This window comes from Diadema antillarum, unplaced genomic scaffold (assembly GCF_040938485.1).
Source record: "Diadema antillarum isolate AM-2024a unplaced genomic scaffold, OU_Dant_1.0 seq00000923_RagTag, whole genome shotgun sequence".
Lineage (NCBI taxonomy): Eukaryota > Metazoa > Echinodermata > Echinoidea > Diadematoida > Diadematidae > Diadema > Diadema antillarum.
Window position 1 is genome coordinate 405,607 of NW_027271774.1, and position 17,614 is coordinate 423,220.

The window sequence follows — 17,614 nt, forward strand, 5'->3', positions numbered from 1 at the left end:
TCATGACTGACATTACTGGTCATTACTAGTTATTACAATTATGAAGAGTGTGAAGTTCCGTTGCCATTAGAAACATGCATTTTCAAAGAAAGAATTAGGGTTATACAAAGTCCAATAAATACATAGTTGCTGGAATTTGTGTTTTTTTTTCATTTGTTCTTGTTTGATTTTTTACTTTTTTTTTTTAGTGTAAACCCCTCCCCATCCCCACTTCAATGAAGTCTTTCTAAAATATAGAAACAGGTTGGTTTCGAGTCTATTTGCAGTTTGGGTAACAACAGGAGTCATAATGGAGACTACAGAAAAAAAAAAATTTAAATTGAGACTTTGACTTTTGACTTAACCCGTTGAAGACAAGTCCCAAGAATACTCGGGCAGGTGTCTATGGGAAATATGTGTTCCGTCCTCAATGGGTCAAACTACTGATGATTAAAAAGAAATTGTATAAATATGCCACAAACACATACACTGAAACTGAAATTTTCTTATTTATTTTCTGTCTTCTTGTTGAAGTGACATTTAAACTAGATATTCCATTTGATTCTTGCATTCCAAAGACTTTTATGTTGTGTACGATATATTTCTTTTCATAGGAAGAGATTGCAGGAGTCACCTGCGCAGGACAAGTACTATCATCCTGTTGTAGATGTTGACCGATACCATGTGCACATAATCTCTTCAGTTGACCAACTTCCTGCCGTCATTGAGGAGTTTGCAGAATCTGCACGGGCATTAAAGGTAGGTTTTCACTTTCAAGGTGCAATGTGTTGTACAATGTACTACCTTCTGTGCAATTTGGTACTTTGCAGATCATGGAGTATTGGCTTTATATACATGGGACATTAAAAAAGTTTTGGTACTTCTCAATTAATCTGATTGTTCTGGACATTGATGCAAGAACATTGAAAAATTCCTCGATGCAGTAGGTTGTCATTGATATTTGTTTTTATTTTTTATGTGTCATTTCCCAAATAAGTAATCAACAGATTCAACAACACATATCATTTACCAAATAAATAATCAATAGATTCAACGACACATACGCACATACACACATACACTGTCACAAACAAATCAACTATAGAAATGTTTTTTTTTGTTGTTTTGTTTTTAATTTTTTTTTTCATGTTCACTGTACTCCACAGTTTAATTTAAAAAAAAGTTTCTGGAAGGGGAAGATGGAAAGTGAGTACATTCGTAGTACCAGAGCGGAGGGAAGTAATTTTTCCATCCCAATTGCAGGTGGTTGGTCTGGACTGTGAGTGGGTGACGATGGATGGAAAGAGGAAACCTGTCGCCTTACTCCAGCTCGCCTCGCCCCACAGTTCCACCTGTCTACTCTTCCGCCTGGACCAGATGGCAGGAGAACTACCAGAGTGCATCCTCCAGATCCTGGAGGACCGGAGGTGAGGGGTGTGGTCATGGCCTCTTCGTGTTTTACACTGACACTCACTGCGCCCCACTGAGCATTCGTAGGAAAATGCATTTATTGATGCAAGCAAAGTGAATGTCATCCTTGTACATTGCTTTGGGCTGGCACAAGTTATGTGGATGCCTGCCCTTTGACCTTTCTGTTACCATCGGCATCTTGCTAGTGTATAATATCAGTGGCATTTTGAAATAGTGGTGGTAAGAGGGTTAATCAAGTTCATTATATCAATATTGAATGTAAGGCCCAGTTTAGATTACCTAAGCCAAAGGTGTGTGCTATTGTACAATCCCCTTCTGTTTTTTAAGCAGCAGAAAAGGCTCCCTCAATTAGAATGTTTGACGTGGACCTGTGTGTGAGAGCGCCACACTTCTCTGTTTATCAGAGATTCCATGTCGCTTCTTACAAAATGTAGGGCATGAGGCCGAAATGATCTATCCCACAATTTGCTCGAAACTGGTGTTGAATGAAATTCATTTCTTCCAGTTCATCCCTGCTAGCAAACATAAGAGATCCAGCATCACTAAGCACATGATGCCGTAAGAATGAAGAAACATATTATGTCACATCACAAACTGACACCGTGCTTATTTATTTTGATAGACCTTTGACTTAGTTGGTGGGACTATTTATTTCAAGACAATGGGAAGTATTTGCGCCAATCTACAGCAACAAGAAAAGACTGGGGTGATAGCAGTAGTAATTCATGGAATATTTTCATTTCTATTTGGGAGAGGTTCAGGTAATTTCTGCTAATATTGACAAAATGCGGCATGAATGGAGTGTGATTGATATTTGAGGGCTTGCTCAAGTAATGTAGTTATTTTTCAAGCCTTTTGCCAAAATGCAATTTCCATGGTTTACAGGTTTATTTCAAGTAGAAACTGATGAACAACATGGTTGACCACCAGCAGCAAAATTTCACATATTGTTCCCAAAGCAAACTAAAGCTGGAAAAAAGGTCATATGTGACCGTGCACCTCAAAACGAACATAAAGTCGCACACACTGATTTTTTGTGAGGACTGAAAATAAGTGAAATGGATCAGGGCAAGTCCAAGATAACGCGCACGTTACGTATGGGACATTCAGAGACTTTTATGACCTGAAAAATAGTGTTAATGGCCTTTGATCATATTGAACTTCATCATGGTGATTGATATCTAGAAGAAGTATAATCATGTAAAAAATTGAGAAAAATGACCTTGACAATTATATTCTAGAAGAGAAAATATGTGCCGTTACGTATGGGACCAGAAAAATTTTGTTTTTTTGAACATTTTTTTCAACCTCAAAACTCTCTGAAAGTATTTCATTCTACAACTTGTAACTCACTGTGATGAAAGTCACAACACTCAATATTATCACAGGTAGGTTTCATGTCATTAGGCAAAAAGCTCTAATTACAGGTTCTAATTAAAGACAGACATGACGTGTTACGTATGGGACAGTTACGTATGGGACAGTTTGTCCCCCATTCATTTAGTGTGTGAAGAACCATGTTTATGGGTATTTTGCATAATTACTGAAGTAAAATCAGTTGAAACTACTCAAATACTGATCCAGATTGTCAAGGAAACAATATTCCCCAAATATTCACCATCATAATCATATTCAATAATATTTTTATATTTTTATGACCAACCTGGGTATGCATGCCCTTTGTCTCCCATTCGTTTAGTGTGTGGAGAACCATGTTTATGGGTATTTTGCAAAATAATTTTGCAAAATACCCATTTAAACAAATTTTTGCATAATTATTGAGGTGGAATCAGTTGAAATTACTCAAATACTGATCCAGATTGACACAGGAACAATATTCCCCAGATATTTACCATCTTAATCACATTCAATCATATTCTATATTTTCTATGACCAACCTGAGTAAGCCCTATTTTTATCAGGATAGTTACTATTGAAAAATTGAATAGTTTAAAGTGTTTACTTGCATTGATGAAGGGCAGTTTGCCATTTAGTTTCAATAAAAAACAACTTGACACAAGAAATATTAAGTTTAATAAATAAGCAATACCTGCTGCGTGGAACCCCAGTGATCGAGTAGATATATGATGTCTGTCTAGCAGTCAGGTCATTGATTCGAGTCACAACTCAGTATGTATACCCATGAATTTTGTTGTGGCTACTACTGAAAACTGAATAAGGACAATTTGTGTATCACTTGCAATTAAAAAAAAAATCATTTTACTTTTTTTTCCTTCTATATATATATTATCACAACCATTTCAAATTGGATCTCCATCACATAAACTTTGAATTCCTCTAGTCTTAGGTTTTATGCTCTTAAGTAATTCATATAATTGGTTTCCAATCATCTCTTTAAATGTTGAAAACTGAATCCCCATTTCTACAAAAAAACTATACCATCCCTTTAATGCTGATTTTTCATTGTGTAATAATTTTGCCATTTTCCCCTCCCCTTTCTGAAAATTGTTCAGTCAAGTTCATGTATTGTTTCAAGTGTCTATAACTCAAAAAGTAGCTACAATGTTGGAATGCTTTCTTCAGGATGATTGACCATTTGTGTACTGAGAGACCTTCCCAGCTAGCTACATGCATTCACATGCAATATGTATGAGGATGTCCCATACGTAACGCATTTGTCCCATACGTAACATTATTTCAATGCCTAATAAAAGATATTTCTTTTACTTTTTTTTCTTTTTTCTCTGGTATTTAATTTCTCTAAACAATAAATTAGAACTTTCCAAAAGGCCATTAAAATAACCTTAGCAATTTCAGTAAAAACCTAAAAAAATGACCTCATTTTGTTACGTATGGGACATCTCATGATAGGACACGAGCTAATTCGCATAATCATTTGCATAATCCCTAAATTTTCATACCAAGTTAAACTATGTGATGAACTTCTTATGTCCACATATTAATCAATAATTATTTGCTTTCCTTCGAATTAATATGAATTTTTATAAATGTCCCATACGTAACGCTGTGTTTCACATTTATGCAAATGAAGCCCTTGAAATTTGCATAAATTTACATAATATCATTTTTTCCTTCACGGAAATCAAAACTTCAACTCATAAGCTTTAAAATGATACAAAACATGTCAATATTGAGCAAAGATGAAATTTTGCCTTCTGAGGGGACCTTATCTTGGACTTGCCCATCAACCTAGCCGAACTTGACTATTTCATATTTTCTGAAAGAGCGTGTCTTCTTTTACATTATGCTAAAGTTTGGTATCATAAAAAGGGCAGGAAAGTGTGTTTTAATAGCAGTTTATCTCGAACATTTTTGGTAGAATAGTGTGATTAGGTGTGTCTTTAGAATCCCTTTTTCATTTCTGAAAAACCTTGTCCACACTCTTCACTTTCAACTGTAATAACTTTTGAAAGGATTGTGTTACTGCTTTGAAAGTTGGCACTAATTATGGACAGAATGTGTTAATGAGGCATGTTTAATTTCAGTTTAATCTGATAATCCCTTCATTGTTGTTACTCTGGTGGTTTACTTCCTGTTTTTTGTCCCATTCATCGCACAGCCTGCACGGTTTGGTAAAGATTGAGCGCTTGAGTAGACACTGTACTTCAGAGCCTCTTTTCTCAGTTCACACTTTTCCTGAGTTTGTGCTTTCTTTCCAATATTTAGATAGGTTAGGAGAGTCCATTGGATTTGAGTTATACATCATTTTAAAGCTTAAAGTCTGCTCTTTCAGAATGTGGTCTTAACTAAAAATTCATGTCAGGCGACTTTTTGTTTGTTTTGAGGTGCAGGGTCACATATACATGTATGCACTAAGCAATTGTGTATGATGTTGTTAGCAATCTATGCTGTCCTCAAGGCATCTGCAAAGGCCGACTTGATTTGATTGACTCTGAGTGCCAAAGCAGCGAGATTGCATTGACAAGTTTTTGATAGCATCTGCATGCTGCGACATTGCACAACTAGAGAAGGTGCCATCTTCCTCACTCAAATGAAATGCCTTAAATTCATGAGCAATATGAGAAAAAAGAAAGGTCTCATTTTACAATTAAATTCACATGCACTTCTTGAATATTGTCTTGTATTGTGTTTTATATTTTATTATTATTTTTATTATTATGTTTTGTACGTGAATAGAAATTAATTGTGTATGTTTATCTTATTTCCCCACACTCAGTATATACAAAGTTGGCGTTGGAGTAGTTGATGATGCAAACCGCCTCAGGAAAGATTATGACATCGAGACTCAGGGATGTCTGGACCTTCGGCAGATGGCACTCAGACATTTACCCCGTTCTCTACGGGGGCGCTCGTTGGGTCTTCATGACCTGGCCGGCATCATTTGCAGTCATGAAATGCTTAAGGACGACGCAGTCCGCTGTAGCAATTGGGAGGCGGATCCACTGTCATGTCACCAGGTGGATTACGCTGCAATGGATGCTATTATTGGTGCTGCCATCTTTCTGCGGATTGTGGCCATCAAGATGGAACTTGGCAGCCTTGAGGCATTTGCAGTCGACAAAGCCCACAAGAGCATGGCGTCTCTCTGTCAGGGGTTACTAGACAAGAATCCAAACGTACAGACAGGATCGCAGAGGTTGGCCCAGAGGGCTGCATCGCGACCAAAACCAAGCAAGAACCTCGTCGCTAATGGAAACCCGCCGCCTCTCAGCAAGGCCTACAAGGCGAGGCAGTCGGCAAAATATGACAACACCCGCCTATTGGCTCCCGATGGGAGGTTGCTGTGCGTCTGCAACCGCAGGAAGGCGCTCTGGTACGTAGAGCGGGAGATCGGAGAGCTCGTTACAGAGGAACCGCTGAGCGTGCGGCTGCTCTTTGAACCGGCCGGAATTCCTGGTCCTGATGGGGAGTACTACCTTCTGGAAAAGGCCAACAGGTGCTGTGTATGTGGACGAGAAGATTCGTACATTAAGAAGAACATAGTGCCTCATGAGTACCGAAGGTATCTACAATAGCCCTTTCCTGGGTTTTTTTCCTTTTTATTTGTATGTCATATTCTGTGATGGCAAAGGAATTTTTGAATGGTTTTCAGAATGTTAATGCAAAGTCATTTTATATCTTACTAGGACAACAGAAAAGATCTTTTTTCAGTGTCTGGTATTGCAGATGTAGCTGTGATGATTAATGGGTAACTTTTATGACAGTAGTGATCTCAACACTGATGCATTGATATTGACTGCTTTGAGTAGTATGACAAAAGTTAATAGCCCAAGGGCATATGAGCTTGTTATGCCTCTGCAACAAAGTAGCCGGAGGCATTATGTTTTCGGGTCGTCCGTCCGTCCGTCCGTCCGTCCGTCCGTACGTCCGTACGTCCGTCCGTCCCGTTTTGTTTTTGTCGATATCTCAAGAACTGTGTGGTGGTTTTACATCACACTTGGTATGAGGGTATATCCTTGGGGGATAATACTTTGTGTGGATTTTAGGGTCACAGGGTCAAAGGTCAAAGGTCACAGGATTATTTTGTGAAATTTTTTTTTTTGAAATTTCATGTTTTTCTCCATATCTCGCAAATGGTTCAAGGTATCTTCATGGAACTTAGTACATATGCTTGTACCGATGGGCAGTGATTATCTAGGGAAGTTGGGGGTCATGGGTCAAAGGTCAGGGGGTCAAAGGTCAAGGTCAACTCCTCAAAATATCACTACTTTCCTTAAAATGCAATATGCCTGAAGGTTTTTTTTTTTAACTTGATGTATGGCATGTATTACCCAATATATATTTTTGGGGAAGTTTCTTGCCAAAAGGTCAAAGGTCAAAAGGTAAAAGGTCAAGTGAAAGTACTAAATTGCACTTTTTCCTCCATATCTCGTAAGTAACTCAAGGTATCATCATGAAACTTACATATTTATGCATGTTCAACCTAACAGTGATTCTCTTTGGAACTGTGAGGTCAAAGGTCAAAGGCCAGGTTTAGACAATGCTATTTTCCCATTTGATACTGAAATTATACTTTTTCTCAATACCTTGAAAATTACTCTATGCATAAACTTATAAAAGGGTCAAAAGTCAAGTAAAAATCATCAGTTCCCCAAATACCTGCACTCTGACATTTTAATCATTCATCCAATTGAACCTAGTTCTAGGAAAGTGAACATTCAGCACATTTGTGTCAAACCTGTCATTTTAATATTTTGCCAATTGTGTGAAACTGTCATCACACATTGTCAAGACATTGTACTATAGACCTATTAGGAGAACCATGCATTATGGCGGAGGCATATCAGTAGCCGTAGCGATATATCTAGTTTATTAATGTTATGTTCTGATCTATAGAATTTACATGAACAGTAAGAGCTTCAGGTGTGTACCACTTTTTGTTTTCATTTAATCATCTGTGATTATTACGGCAAAATTAGCTTAAAAGCATAGCATAGTTTTTATAGAAAATATTGTAAAACTGACAACATTGAGTCTATGATGAATTTAAGTTCACACATATTGTCAGCCTTGCATGGGTCAACATCACAGAAGTCAAAACTTGTTTCCACACCAAATTTTAAAAATGTCAGATAATTCTGTAATTTTTATAATTTTGGGTTGGTTAAAGCTTTTTTCATTCATCCTGAAAACTTTGTCTTTACTGTGTGTCTAAATGGTAAGCACAGGGGAAGAAAAAAAGAAGGATTGTGCAAAGGCATGTCGGGTTTCCCATGTAGAAGAAAGTCACTTTTATTGAAATGTATAATCCTTAGGCTTTATTTTGTGTGTTATATCCTAATAGTCTCATTGTTTCTTTTCACTCAAGGCATTTTCCAGACTACCTCAAGAAGCACTCATCACACGATGTCATCCTCCTCTGCCTTGCATGCCACCAGAGGAGCTGCGATTTCGACACCTTAACACGACAGAACCTGGAACAGCGCTACGATGCTCCAATCAGCAACAAGACAAACGCCAAACTCGTAGAAGACCCCGTCCGCGTGCGGGTGCGGTCCTGCGCCCGGGCGTTGATGCGGCACAAGAAGTCGCAGAGCATTCCTCCGCATCGCCTCCAGGAGCTGACCGAAACCCTGCAGGACTTCTACCAGGTGGGGGAGATTGACGATGCGATCCTTGCGGAAGCGGTCGACATAGAAACCAAGGTGGACAACCGGAGCTACGAGGGTTCGCATGGCTGGAAGGTGGTCAAAGGGGTGATGGAGGGAGCGGAAGGAGGCTTGGCGGAGTTTGAGAAGATGTGGAGGAGAAACTTTCTTGAGAACATGGAACCTTGCTTTATGCCAGCACTGTGGTCTGTAGATCATCGCCACGAGGCCGCGGTGTGCAGCAAGTGAACCATGCAAATCTTTTGCAATTAGATATTTTGAAGGAACTATATAATGCAACTGCATGTTGACTTGTGTTATTTTGTGATATCCTCAACATCACTTATGTTGCCAAATAAATATCTGTTTCAATGATAATTTCTCTACAATTTTTCTTCAGGCTACTTGGATATGCCCACAAAAAATTCTTCTAAACCAAGACTCTGCCAGTGACACCATCTGCCAATCATTGCTGAAGTACAAACGTAATTAACAAAAGACTTTTGTGTGTACCTTTCCCTAGACTGAGAATGACTTGCATATTTTCATATTAGTGAAACATGCAAGTTCTCCTTAATCAAGACAAAGGTGCATTCCAATGTCTTTTGTTAATCATATCAGTACCCCAGCAATGATTGAGAAATGATGTCGTGGGCAGATGGTTGGAGGTGGGCATGTCCAAGTAGTCTGAAGAAAAATGATAGAAATATTACAGCATATAATTATGGCAAATACTTAGATATTATTTTGGCCATAAAGGTTATGATCAGTGTATCCTGGTTTGAAAGGTTTTATGTTTTCTTTTGTTGTTGCTGTTTTTTGTACTTTCAACTAATCTGAAGAAAAATAAAGAAACATTAATATGAAAATATGGTACATACATTGTATTTAGATTGACCGAAAGATTGGTCTGTATCTTATCGCTGATGACATGTTCCGCGGAGACTACATTTGGCTTTACGGAATCCCCTCCTATACAGACCGAAGGCTATCCTACTGGCTCCCGTACAGGTGCTCTGCCCGCTGTTACACGCTGACCAAACGTTAACATGAACCCAATTTTGTATAGCTGTTTTATATTCAAACAAGTTTGACATGACATGACACATTATGCAGCAATATTTGGGGTAACTTTTCCACATTGTGCAGTCGAAATACAGTAACTAGGTTAGATCACAGAAATTTGTATCCATATTGGCGATATCCCAGCATCACCGTTCCATAGCTGTAATGCTCCATTTAAGATGTACTTACATAAGCCATGCTCTAATTGGCCAAAGGGACCATTCCCATTGCACGTAGTTCGCATATGATTGGCTAGTGGATTCATATCTTGAAGAGCTGTTACAACTGTATAGGTGGGCTGGTAGTTGTGTCTTTTTCCATGAAAATTTCACCCAAATCTTGGGTATTTCGAACAGCTGATGAGCGCATTGTATGAGATGTTGATTTTACAAGTGTACAAAAAATTGTACTATATAAGTTCAAAATTTGCTGATCTAGGACTGAGAATTAGATGAAATTGAGAAGGGTGAGGTACCTCACCCAATACTCCATAGGGACAGTGGTTAAGAGTCCCCCTACTTCGACATACTGTAAAACATGATATATTCGCGGCATGAAATTTTCGTGAATTGGAGCTGACAGCCTTTTTTGTGGCATGAAATTTTCGCAAAGTGCCACTGGCGTTCAATGCATATAGTGTAAACAAAAACTTTCGCGTGCATTTCAATTTCGCTAATCTTGGCGCTCGCGAAATTCGCGAAATTAAAGTGCACACGAAAATTCCTCGTTTTACAGTATATGACATGCTTCCGTCTGTCTACAGAGGAGAGCCGTAAAAGTAAAAAAATGATTAAAAACTCCTCCGGACAGACATATTTTTCTGTCTGATATATTAGATATCTTTTGTCCATATTGGTGATGATCAGGGTATTATGAATTGATACAAGTCAACATTCATTTGCACTGCATACATGTAGTTGCTCCAATGAAGAAAAAATGTATATTTTGCTTTTATATCTTGATATCTTTTATATCATTTAGTCTATGCTGAAGGACTAGGTAATTATGATATTTAATGAAACAGAAATGTGTATGGTGCTTTAATGTCTTGATAACTCTCTTTTGTAGAACCTTGCCACACAGTTCAGCATAGCCTTTTTTTTTTGCAATAAGTTTGATCTAAACTTTCCGATATAGTGCTGAGATAATCCTTTCAGTATAGTTGTATGTACATAGGTAGCAGGGTTACATAAGAAATAGATCCCATGACCAACACATTCTTACTTATGGGTTAGATATGACCCACTCTTTCCAGATTGGATGTGCTCTACTAGAGACAATATCATCTGAAATAGAAAACCCATACTTGACAATTGTGAGGTGGTTTTTTTTTTTTTTTTACATGTATAATTCTTGGGCTATCTTCAATATGAAAACCCTACGAGCCCTAGATTCTTCCTTACTTGTAATTTGCCTTCTAAATCCATAGCTTACTTGCAAAATATTTGAATTGTATCAGCAATTTGTGTTCCTATATCATTTTGGAATTGTCAAAACCCTCAAGGATGCCAGAATTTGATCATTCAGGTTCCCAGGTGCATCAACCTCCTATTGAGGTAAATGGGGTCATTTTTCGATATTACGGTGTACATTATAATTGTTGTGTTTGATATAGAAAATATAAAGAAATTTGCGATTTTGGTAGCAATTGTGGGAAAATAGGAAAACATAACACTGAAATTTAAGTTTTTGATGTCCATATTGGCAATCATTAAAATATCTCAATGTAGCGTGCTGAATCTCGGATTCAGTATTAAAAAGTGAAATATCGAATGATATCTTTACACTGTGTGTCATGCTTCAGCAGCATGGCTGTACATATGTACCTGTTGGTTTTGTTCGGGATCTCGGTAGTGCTAATGATGTGGTTGCGGGGCACGGATGTTTATGATGGTGGTGGTAGTGGATGGGTGGTGGTCTGTATGTGTGTGTGTTCAGGTCCCTCTCATACATATTTATGGTTTGTTTATGTGTCTTTACAAGCCGGCCAACACTAGCACCTAATAGCTATACATGAATCAATTGCCTGTGATATCCTGGTTAATTCTGTGCAAGATCTATGGGAATCACTGTATCCCGTATGGAACAGCGTAATCAAATTAAATCATGACATCCAAGAGAAAAGGTTATACACTATTGTACAAATTAGGCCTACATGTCACGTGACAGCAATGAACAACCATTCACTTTATTGATAGTCACTTTATTCACAATCATCATTCTTATTACAAATTAATGGTGAAATAGATCTTGATAACAGGAAACACATACAGAATGATGAATATTCAAAAGAATACATGTACATAATATTGATTGATGCAAAATCTTTACAAACAAACAAACAAACAAACAAACAAACAAACAAACTTTAGTCATAAGTGTGACTTCAAGGTTTTAACGATGTCGCATCAAGTCGCCTGCTTGTAGTACGATAAAAGTGAAAGCTTCCATACGACATTTATCGGATGAATTGCGCGTTTTTATTCTTGTAGATATGGAAACAAGTACGGCGAGGCTTCAGAAAACCATAATACTGTACATGTATCTGCATTTGGGCAGTCGGGAGAAATGAGCATATGGAATGAGATGAATATCCGAGTTTATTGTTAGGCCAGATACCGGCGCCATCTTTGATGCACTCTATCGTCTATGACAAGGATGAGATGACATGGACTGATCATCGTTGATACGTGATATCGAGAAACGGAAAATTTTCCGACAGTTGTACTGGCAATGATCAATCAGGGGGGTGTTTTATCAAGTTAGTCAGCGCTGACAAGTTGTCAGTCACTGACAATAACCATACAGTATGTCCCCCCAAAAAATTACAACGGGGCCCTCCGCAATGATATCTTTAGAAATAGTGAATCAATCTAATTACAAATTCAGGGTATGAAACTATAACTCATTGCCCACATCTTACAGAAAACCCCATTCGATTTGCTTCAGTGGGCAAAGAGAAATTAGGAATTTTGTAGAGGATGTCGGGAATCTCTTCCGTCCAAATTCTGTCTATCATTCACACACAAGAGCATTGGATTGCTAAAATTGGAAGAATCAGACTCATGACATGCTTTACAACAATCCACATTTCTCTGTGACCGCTTAACCAAATTGAATGGGGTTTTCTGCAAAATAGAGCTAAGATGTTATATTTCATTGTAATTTTGGGGGCGACTTACTGCAGTATGTCCCCAAAAAATTACAATCAGATTTTCGCATTGATAACACCCAATATGATTAATTCTTTTGAATGCTACTTCAGGATCTTAAAATATAACATTTTAGCTCTATTTTGCAGAAAACCCCATTCAATTTGGTTGAGCGGTAACAGAGAAATGTGGATTGTTGTAAAGCATGTCATGAATCTGATTCTTCCAATTTTAGCAATTCAATGCTCTTGTGTATGAATGATAGACAGAATTTGGACGGAAGAGATTCCCGACATCCTCTACAAAATTCCGTATTTCTCTTTGACCACTGAAGCAAATCGAATGGGGTTTTTTGTAAGATGTGGGCAATGAGTTACAGTTTCATACCCTGAATTTGTATTTAGATTGATGCAATATTTTTAAAGATGTCATTGCGGAGGGCCCCGTTGTAATTTTTTTTTGGACATACTGTAGTAACAGTCAGTGACCAGAGCATCTCAGCCAATCAAAACCAAGGTTTTTGCTGAAATTGTCAGTGACTGACAACTTGTCAGCGCTGACGAAATTGATGAAACACCCCCGGGTGGTCTTTAGGCCTATGATACTGAGTTACCTCCAGTCACGTCAGCCCATTGATCGTTGTTTGTCCAGTTTTCATTTCCTGTTTTTTTTCCTTCATTAGATGGTTGAAATCAATGTTTAAAGTAAATGCAATCTGCTTATTTTTGAATGTTGCCTTGCAACTATTGTTTTTCCTCTCTTGTGTGCTGGGTGATTTTGATGACCATTTCGCCGGCCATATTGAATATCTCAAAACCCTCAAGGATACAAGGTTTGTAGGGGCGAATCCAGGAATCCCGTAAAGGAGGGGTGCCCTTACAAAATTAAAGGGGGGGGGGGCACTCCCCTCCCCCGTTTTTTCTTTTTATTTCTTTTGTTTTATCAAAGAAAAAAAAAAATACAGGGGAGGCGCGTGCCCGGCGCCCCAGCCTGGATCCGCCACTGGTTTGCATCAGCCACATTCGGCTTCAGCACCCTCGGAATAGGGTAAAAAAATCAATTCACGTTCAATTTTTTCACCATTATAAGGAAATACTTAGATCGGAAGTTCTAAGTTTTGAGGTCATTTTGGATATCTAAAAACCCTCAAGGAAGCAAGAGCTGCCTCTAAATTCGGATTCAGCACCCTCATAATCGGTAAAAATCACCAAGTCTTTTCAATTTTCACCATTTACATGTATGAAGGAAATACAGTAAACCTCGGATAAGTCGACGTCGAGTGAGTCGAAAATCACTTAACTCGAAGCAAAATAAAAAGTCCCGATTTTTCCCTATGTATTTTCTCTAAGAAATATTTGCATAAGCCGAAGTACGAGAGTCGAATTTCGGCTGTGTCGAAGTAAAACATTCAGTCCCTTTTGTACAAAATACGCGTAGTTTACATCACTTGAGCCGAAGAAGATTTGTCTGGCATTCTCATTACATTTAGAGGAGAACAAAAACAATCGGCATGTCGCAGAACCCCGTCCCTGGCCTGCTGCAGGTATAAGCATGCACACTCACCGTACCGCTCAGCACGCATGTCGAATACATGCACATGTATACATGTATACACACAGCACATCCATCCATACTTTATCCATACACTGGGCACATCCATACTTTATCCATGTCAAGCCAGAACTCCTTGGTCAACCAATCGCTGCTTTAATATTTTAGTGACAGGCCAAGTGGGCGGAGCTTGTTTGTACGTGCCCGGCTGGCTGTATAGTTTTGTTCAACGGAGGTGGGATGGGCCTGGAGAGTGTTTGTCTCTCAGGGTAGGTTGACAGAGATGGCTACCTATGTTGCACCATGGACATACGATAGCACATGCACATTGCCACATTAGCGCAGACATTCTCAGAACTACGTTTAACTACTAGTACTTGTATTGATACAAATTCCATGTTCAATTTAGAACAAAATAAGAACATTATCTTCAAGAACAGACAAATTTGAATGCAAACACACACACGCATGCACACACAAACACACATGCATGCAAATGTACTATAATACATGCACATAACTGTGAGTCGAAAAAAAATCGACTCTCGCGAGAGTCGAAGTTCACTTAAGTCGACGCATTTTTGTCAGTCCCGAGAGCTTCGACTCATGCGAGGTTTACTGTATAAGGGAATTCTAATTTTGGTGACCATCTTGAATATCTCGTAATCCTCGAGGATGCAAAAGCTGCATCATCCAGATTCGGATTCAGCACCCTCGAAATAAGGTACAGTCTTCCTTTTTAATCCAATCGAAAATATTCGAGTGATCCCTGAGGTCACTCTACAATGAGTGAAAATGAAAGTTTTCACTCAAACTTCACTCCAATTTCATTCTAAATTCACTCTTTTCTGTTATTCACTCCTTCAAGAGTGAACATTTTCACTCGATTTGTTTTAGAGAGTACTCGAGAGAGTGCCAATAGCGGTTTGCCCCATTGGCGAGATCGGCGAGATTGTCGTAACTCCTCTCCAGCCAGTTATTACGAGGTCATTATACTATCATGAGTTTGATTTCACGTTTACACTTTCGATTCATTTTCGGCGTTTGGAATTTATTTGCAAGTTTACATGAAGATGTCAATAACAAAACCCAAGTTGAAAATTATGATCCACTTGACGACTTTGCTCGACTGTGTCGTCTCGACTATTCCTACAATTACGTTAGATATGATCGAAATTAACAGAGATATAAACATTCTGCATACTCGCTCAGAGAGACAACCCCAAAACAACAACCACCACATAATAACAACATCAACAACAGCAAAACGTTCTTCATGTATCAGTCATTGCGGATTTAATAATTTCGTGCTGTAAGAAACACCAGAAATCACCATGTCTGTGAAAAGACAGACAAATGAGATTTAAAAAAAAAGCACACCACTGGGTTTCTGTATTTTCTCTGTTTCCTGTTGATTGAAGAGGGAGCTTGGGGTTACATTTCATACCGTTATTCCCAGTGATCCGTCTTTGAAAAAGACAAATAACCGGAAGACCGTGACATATGTTTCTTGCTCTAGTCTTGGCAACAAGATGGAACAGAGCCCAGAAAAATTTGCTGGTACACCGTGATTTATCAGCGAGCTTTAGATCTAATAGACGACGTAGCCTCACGGGTTGGACAATAGAAACAGTGTCTCGCGCATGTGTAGCGCACCAGTTTGGGCCTAATTAGCGTCGTCTTAGCGTTCGCGTCGAAGATCTAAAGCTCGCTGATGTAGGCAGATAAAAACCGTTTTACTTTCGTGCTTCCGCATGGCTTTATATACTGCATGACTGGACCAAACGTGTGTCAGTATCTTCCGAACTTTTCACGGGAGCAGACGTCTGAGAATTGACGGAGACATCGACATACTGTACAACTGCAGGTGAGTGACCGTCATCTTGCGTGTTTCCGAATTTCCGAAATTAATTCTTTTAATCACGCCATTCTTAAAATCTTACTCCATTGATTTGGCTGATCATCTTGCCTAACATAGTAACATAATGTGTGTATCTGTTACACCTTATGGTTGCACTTAGCTTTTATAATCAGAATTTTTCTTAGATCAAAAGAACATCCAGATCTTTGTATACGATTATCCACCAATTATTCCGGTCAAGCAAACGGATGAGAGATATTGTAAGGGGTAGGGTGCGAAAGCCCTATTGGCGAGTATAGTAAAGACAAAAGGTTTTTGTCATAATTTTTAATACGGATAATTAAAGCTGTCGGTCGACTGCTTTTACATAATTATATATATATATATATATATATATATATATATATATATATAGTATTTTTAGGTATTGAGTTACGTACTCATGAGTATAAAGAAAACTTGGGATTCATAAATTACGTAGCGCCTTGACGAGACATGGTCTTTTGCAATTTAAATTCGTTAGGCATTGACATGTGCTAATTGATCAATGTAAAAATTTCAGAGATGAATTTGAATTTTACACTTCTTTTAACGAGTCCAAAAGATCTCACAAGGATTGGAACAATCACCCCCAGAATTCCCACTGATTCCCATTGATCAGTTACTAGCCATCCCCTTTAACATAGTACACTTTGAATGTGTGTATCTGCATGTTAAACTTTATGCCTGCACTAAGCTTTCATAATCAGAATTTTGCTTAGATTAAAAAAAAATGGTAATGGTAATGGTTTATTAAAGAATTCATTTGCAGCCATGGAGATGGCTGAATTGCAGAATTTTGTACAGTATCATATTTCATATCATAATAACATACATAATCATAAAATCTTTCTTCGATTAAAATGTAAAACTACACAATTAAAGGACACCTGATGACCAAAATATCAAAATTAAAAATGATATAAATAAAATATCCAGATCTTTGTATTATCATCCACCTATATTCAGGTCAAGCAAGTTGATAAGAATAAGTGGGAGGGGGCGAAAGCCTGATTGGCGAGTATAAACGAAAGGCTTTTGTCATAGATTTTTTATATGAATCGATAAAGCTGTCGGGCAGCTGTTTTATTAGACAATATTTTGGTTATTGATTGACGCACACATGAATAGGAAAACTTGGGATTCATAATAACAAGCGCCTTGACGGGACATGATCTTTTGCCATTTAAATTCGTTAGGCATTAACGACCTGTGCTATTTTGATCGATGTAAGCATTTTAGAGATAAATCTTAATTTCCCAACCTCTCTTAAGAGGCTAGAAGATCTTATACGTTTATCTACAATTTTTTTTTTTTTTTTTTAATGGGCCGGGATCCTGTAATTCTTTCAACAAAATTTCTTTAGTGACATCAGTGAATTGCATCCAAGACAGTTTGGTGTATAAGCTTTTTTTCTAAAGAACGACTTATGAAGATAGCAATGATCTATTTTTTTTTTCAAGATGGCTTGTTGCCCGCTTGCAAGAGATGACCTAGCTATTGGT

The 17,614-nt window shown here is 38.1% G+C and overlaps 1 protein-coding gene across 1 annotated transcript in view; it reads left to right on the forward strand.

Annotated features, from left to right (window-relative positions):
- Window positions 1–8,690, forward strand: part of LOC139741350 (exonuclease 3'-5' domain-containing protein 2-like) — an 11,256-nt gene extending 2,566 nt beyond the window's left edge. The window contains exons 3-6 of the mRNA XM_071651930.1: window positions 594–738; window positions 1,243–1,406; window positions 5,570–6,355; window positions 8,162–8,690. Coding sequence (XP_071508031.1) covers window positions 594–738; window positions 1,243–1,406; window positions 5,570–6,355; window positions 8,162–8,690 — 1,624 coding nt within the window. The remainder of the gene's footprint in view (window positions 1–593; window positions 739–1,242; window positions 1,407–5,569; window positions 6,356–8,161) is intronic.
- The last annotated feature ends 8,924 nt before the right edge of the window (window positions 8,691–17,614 follow it).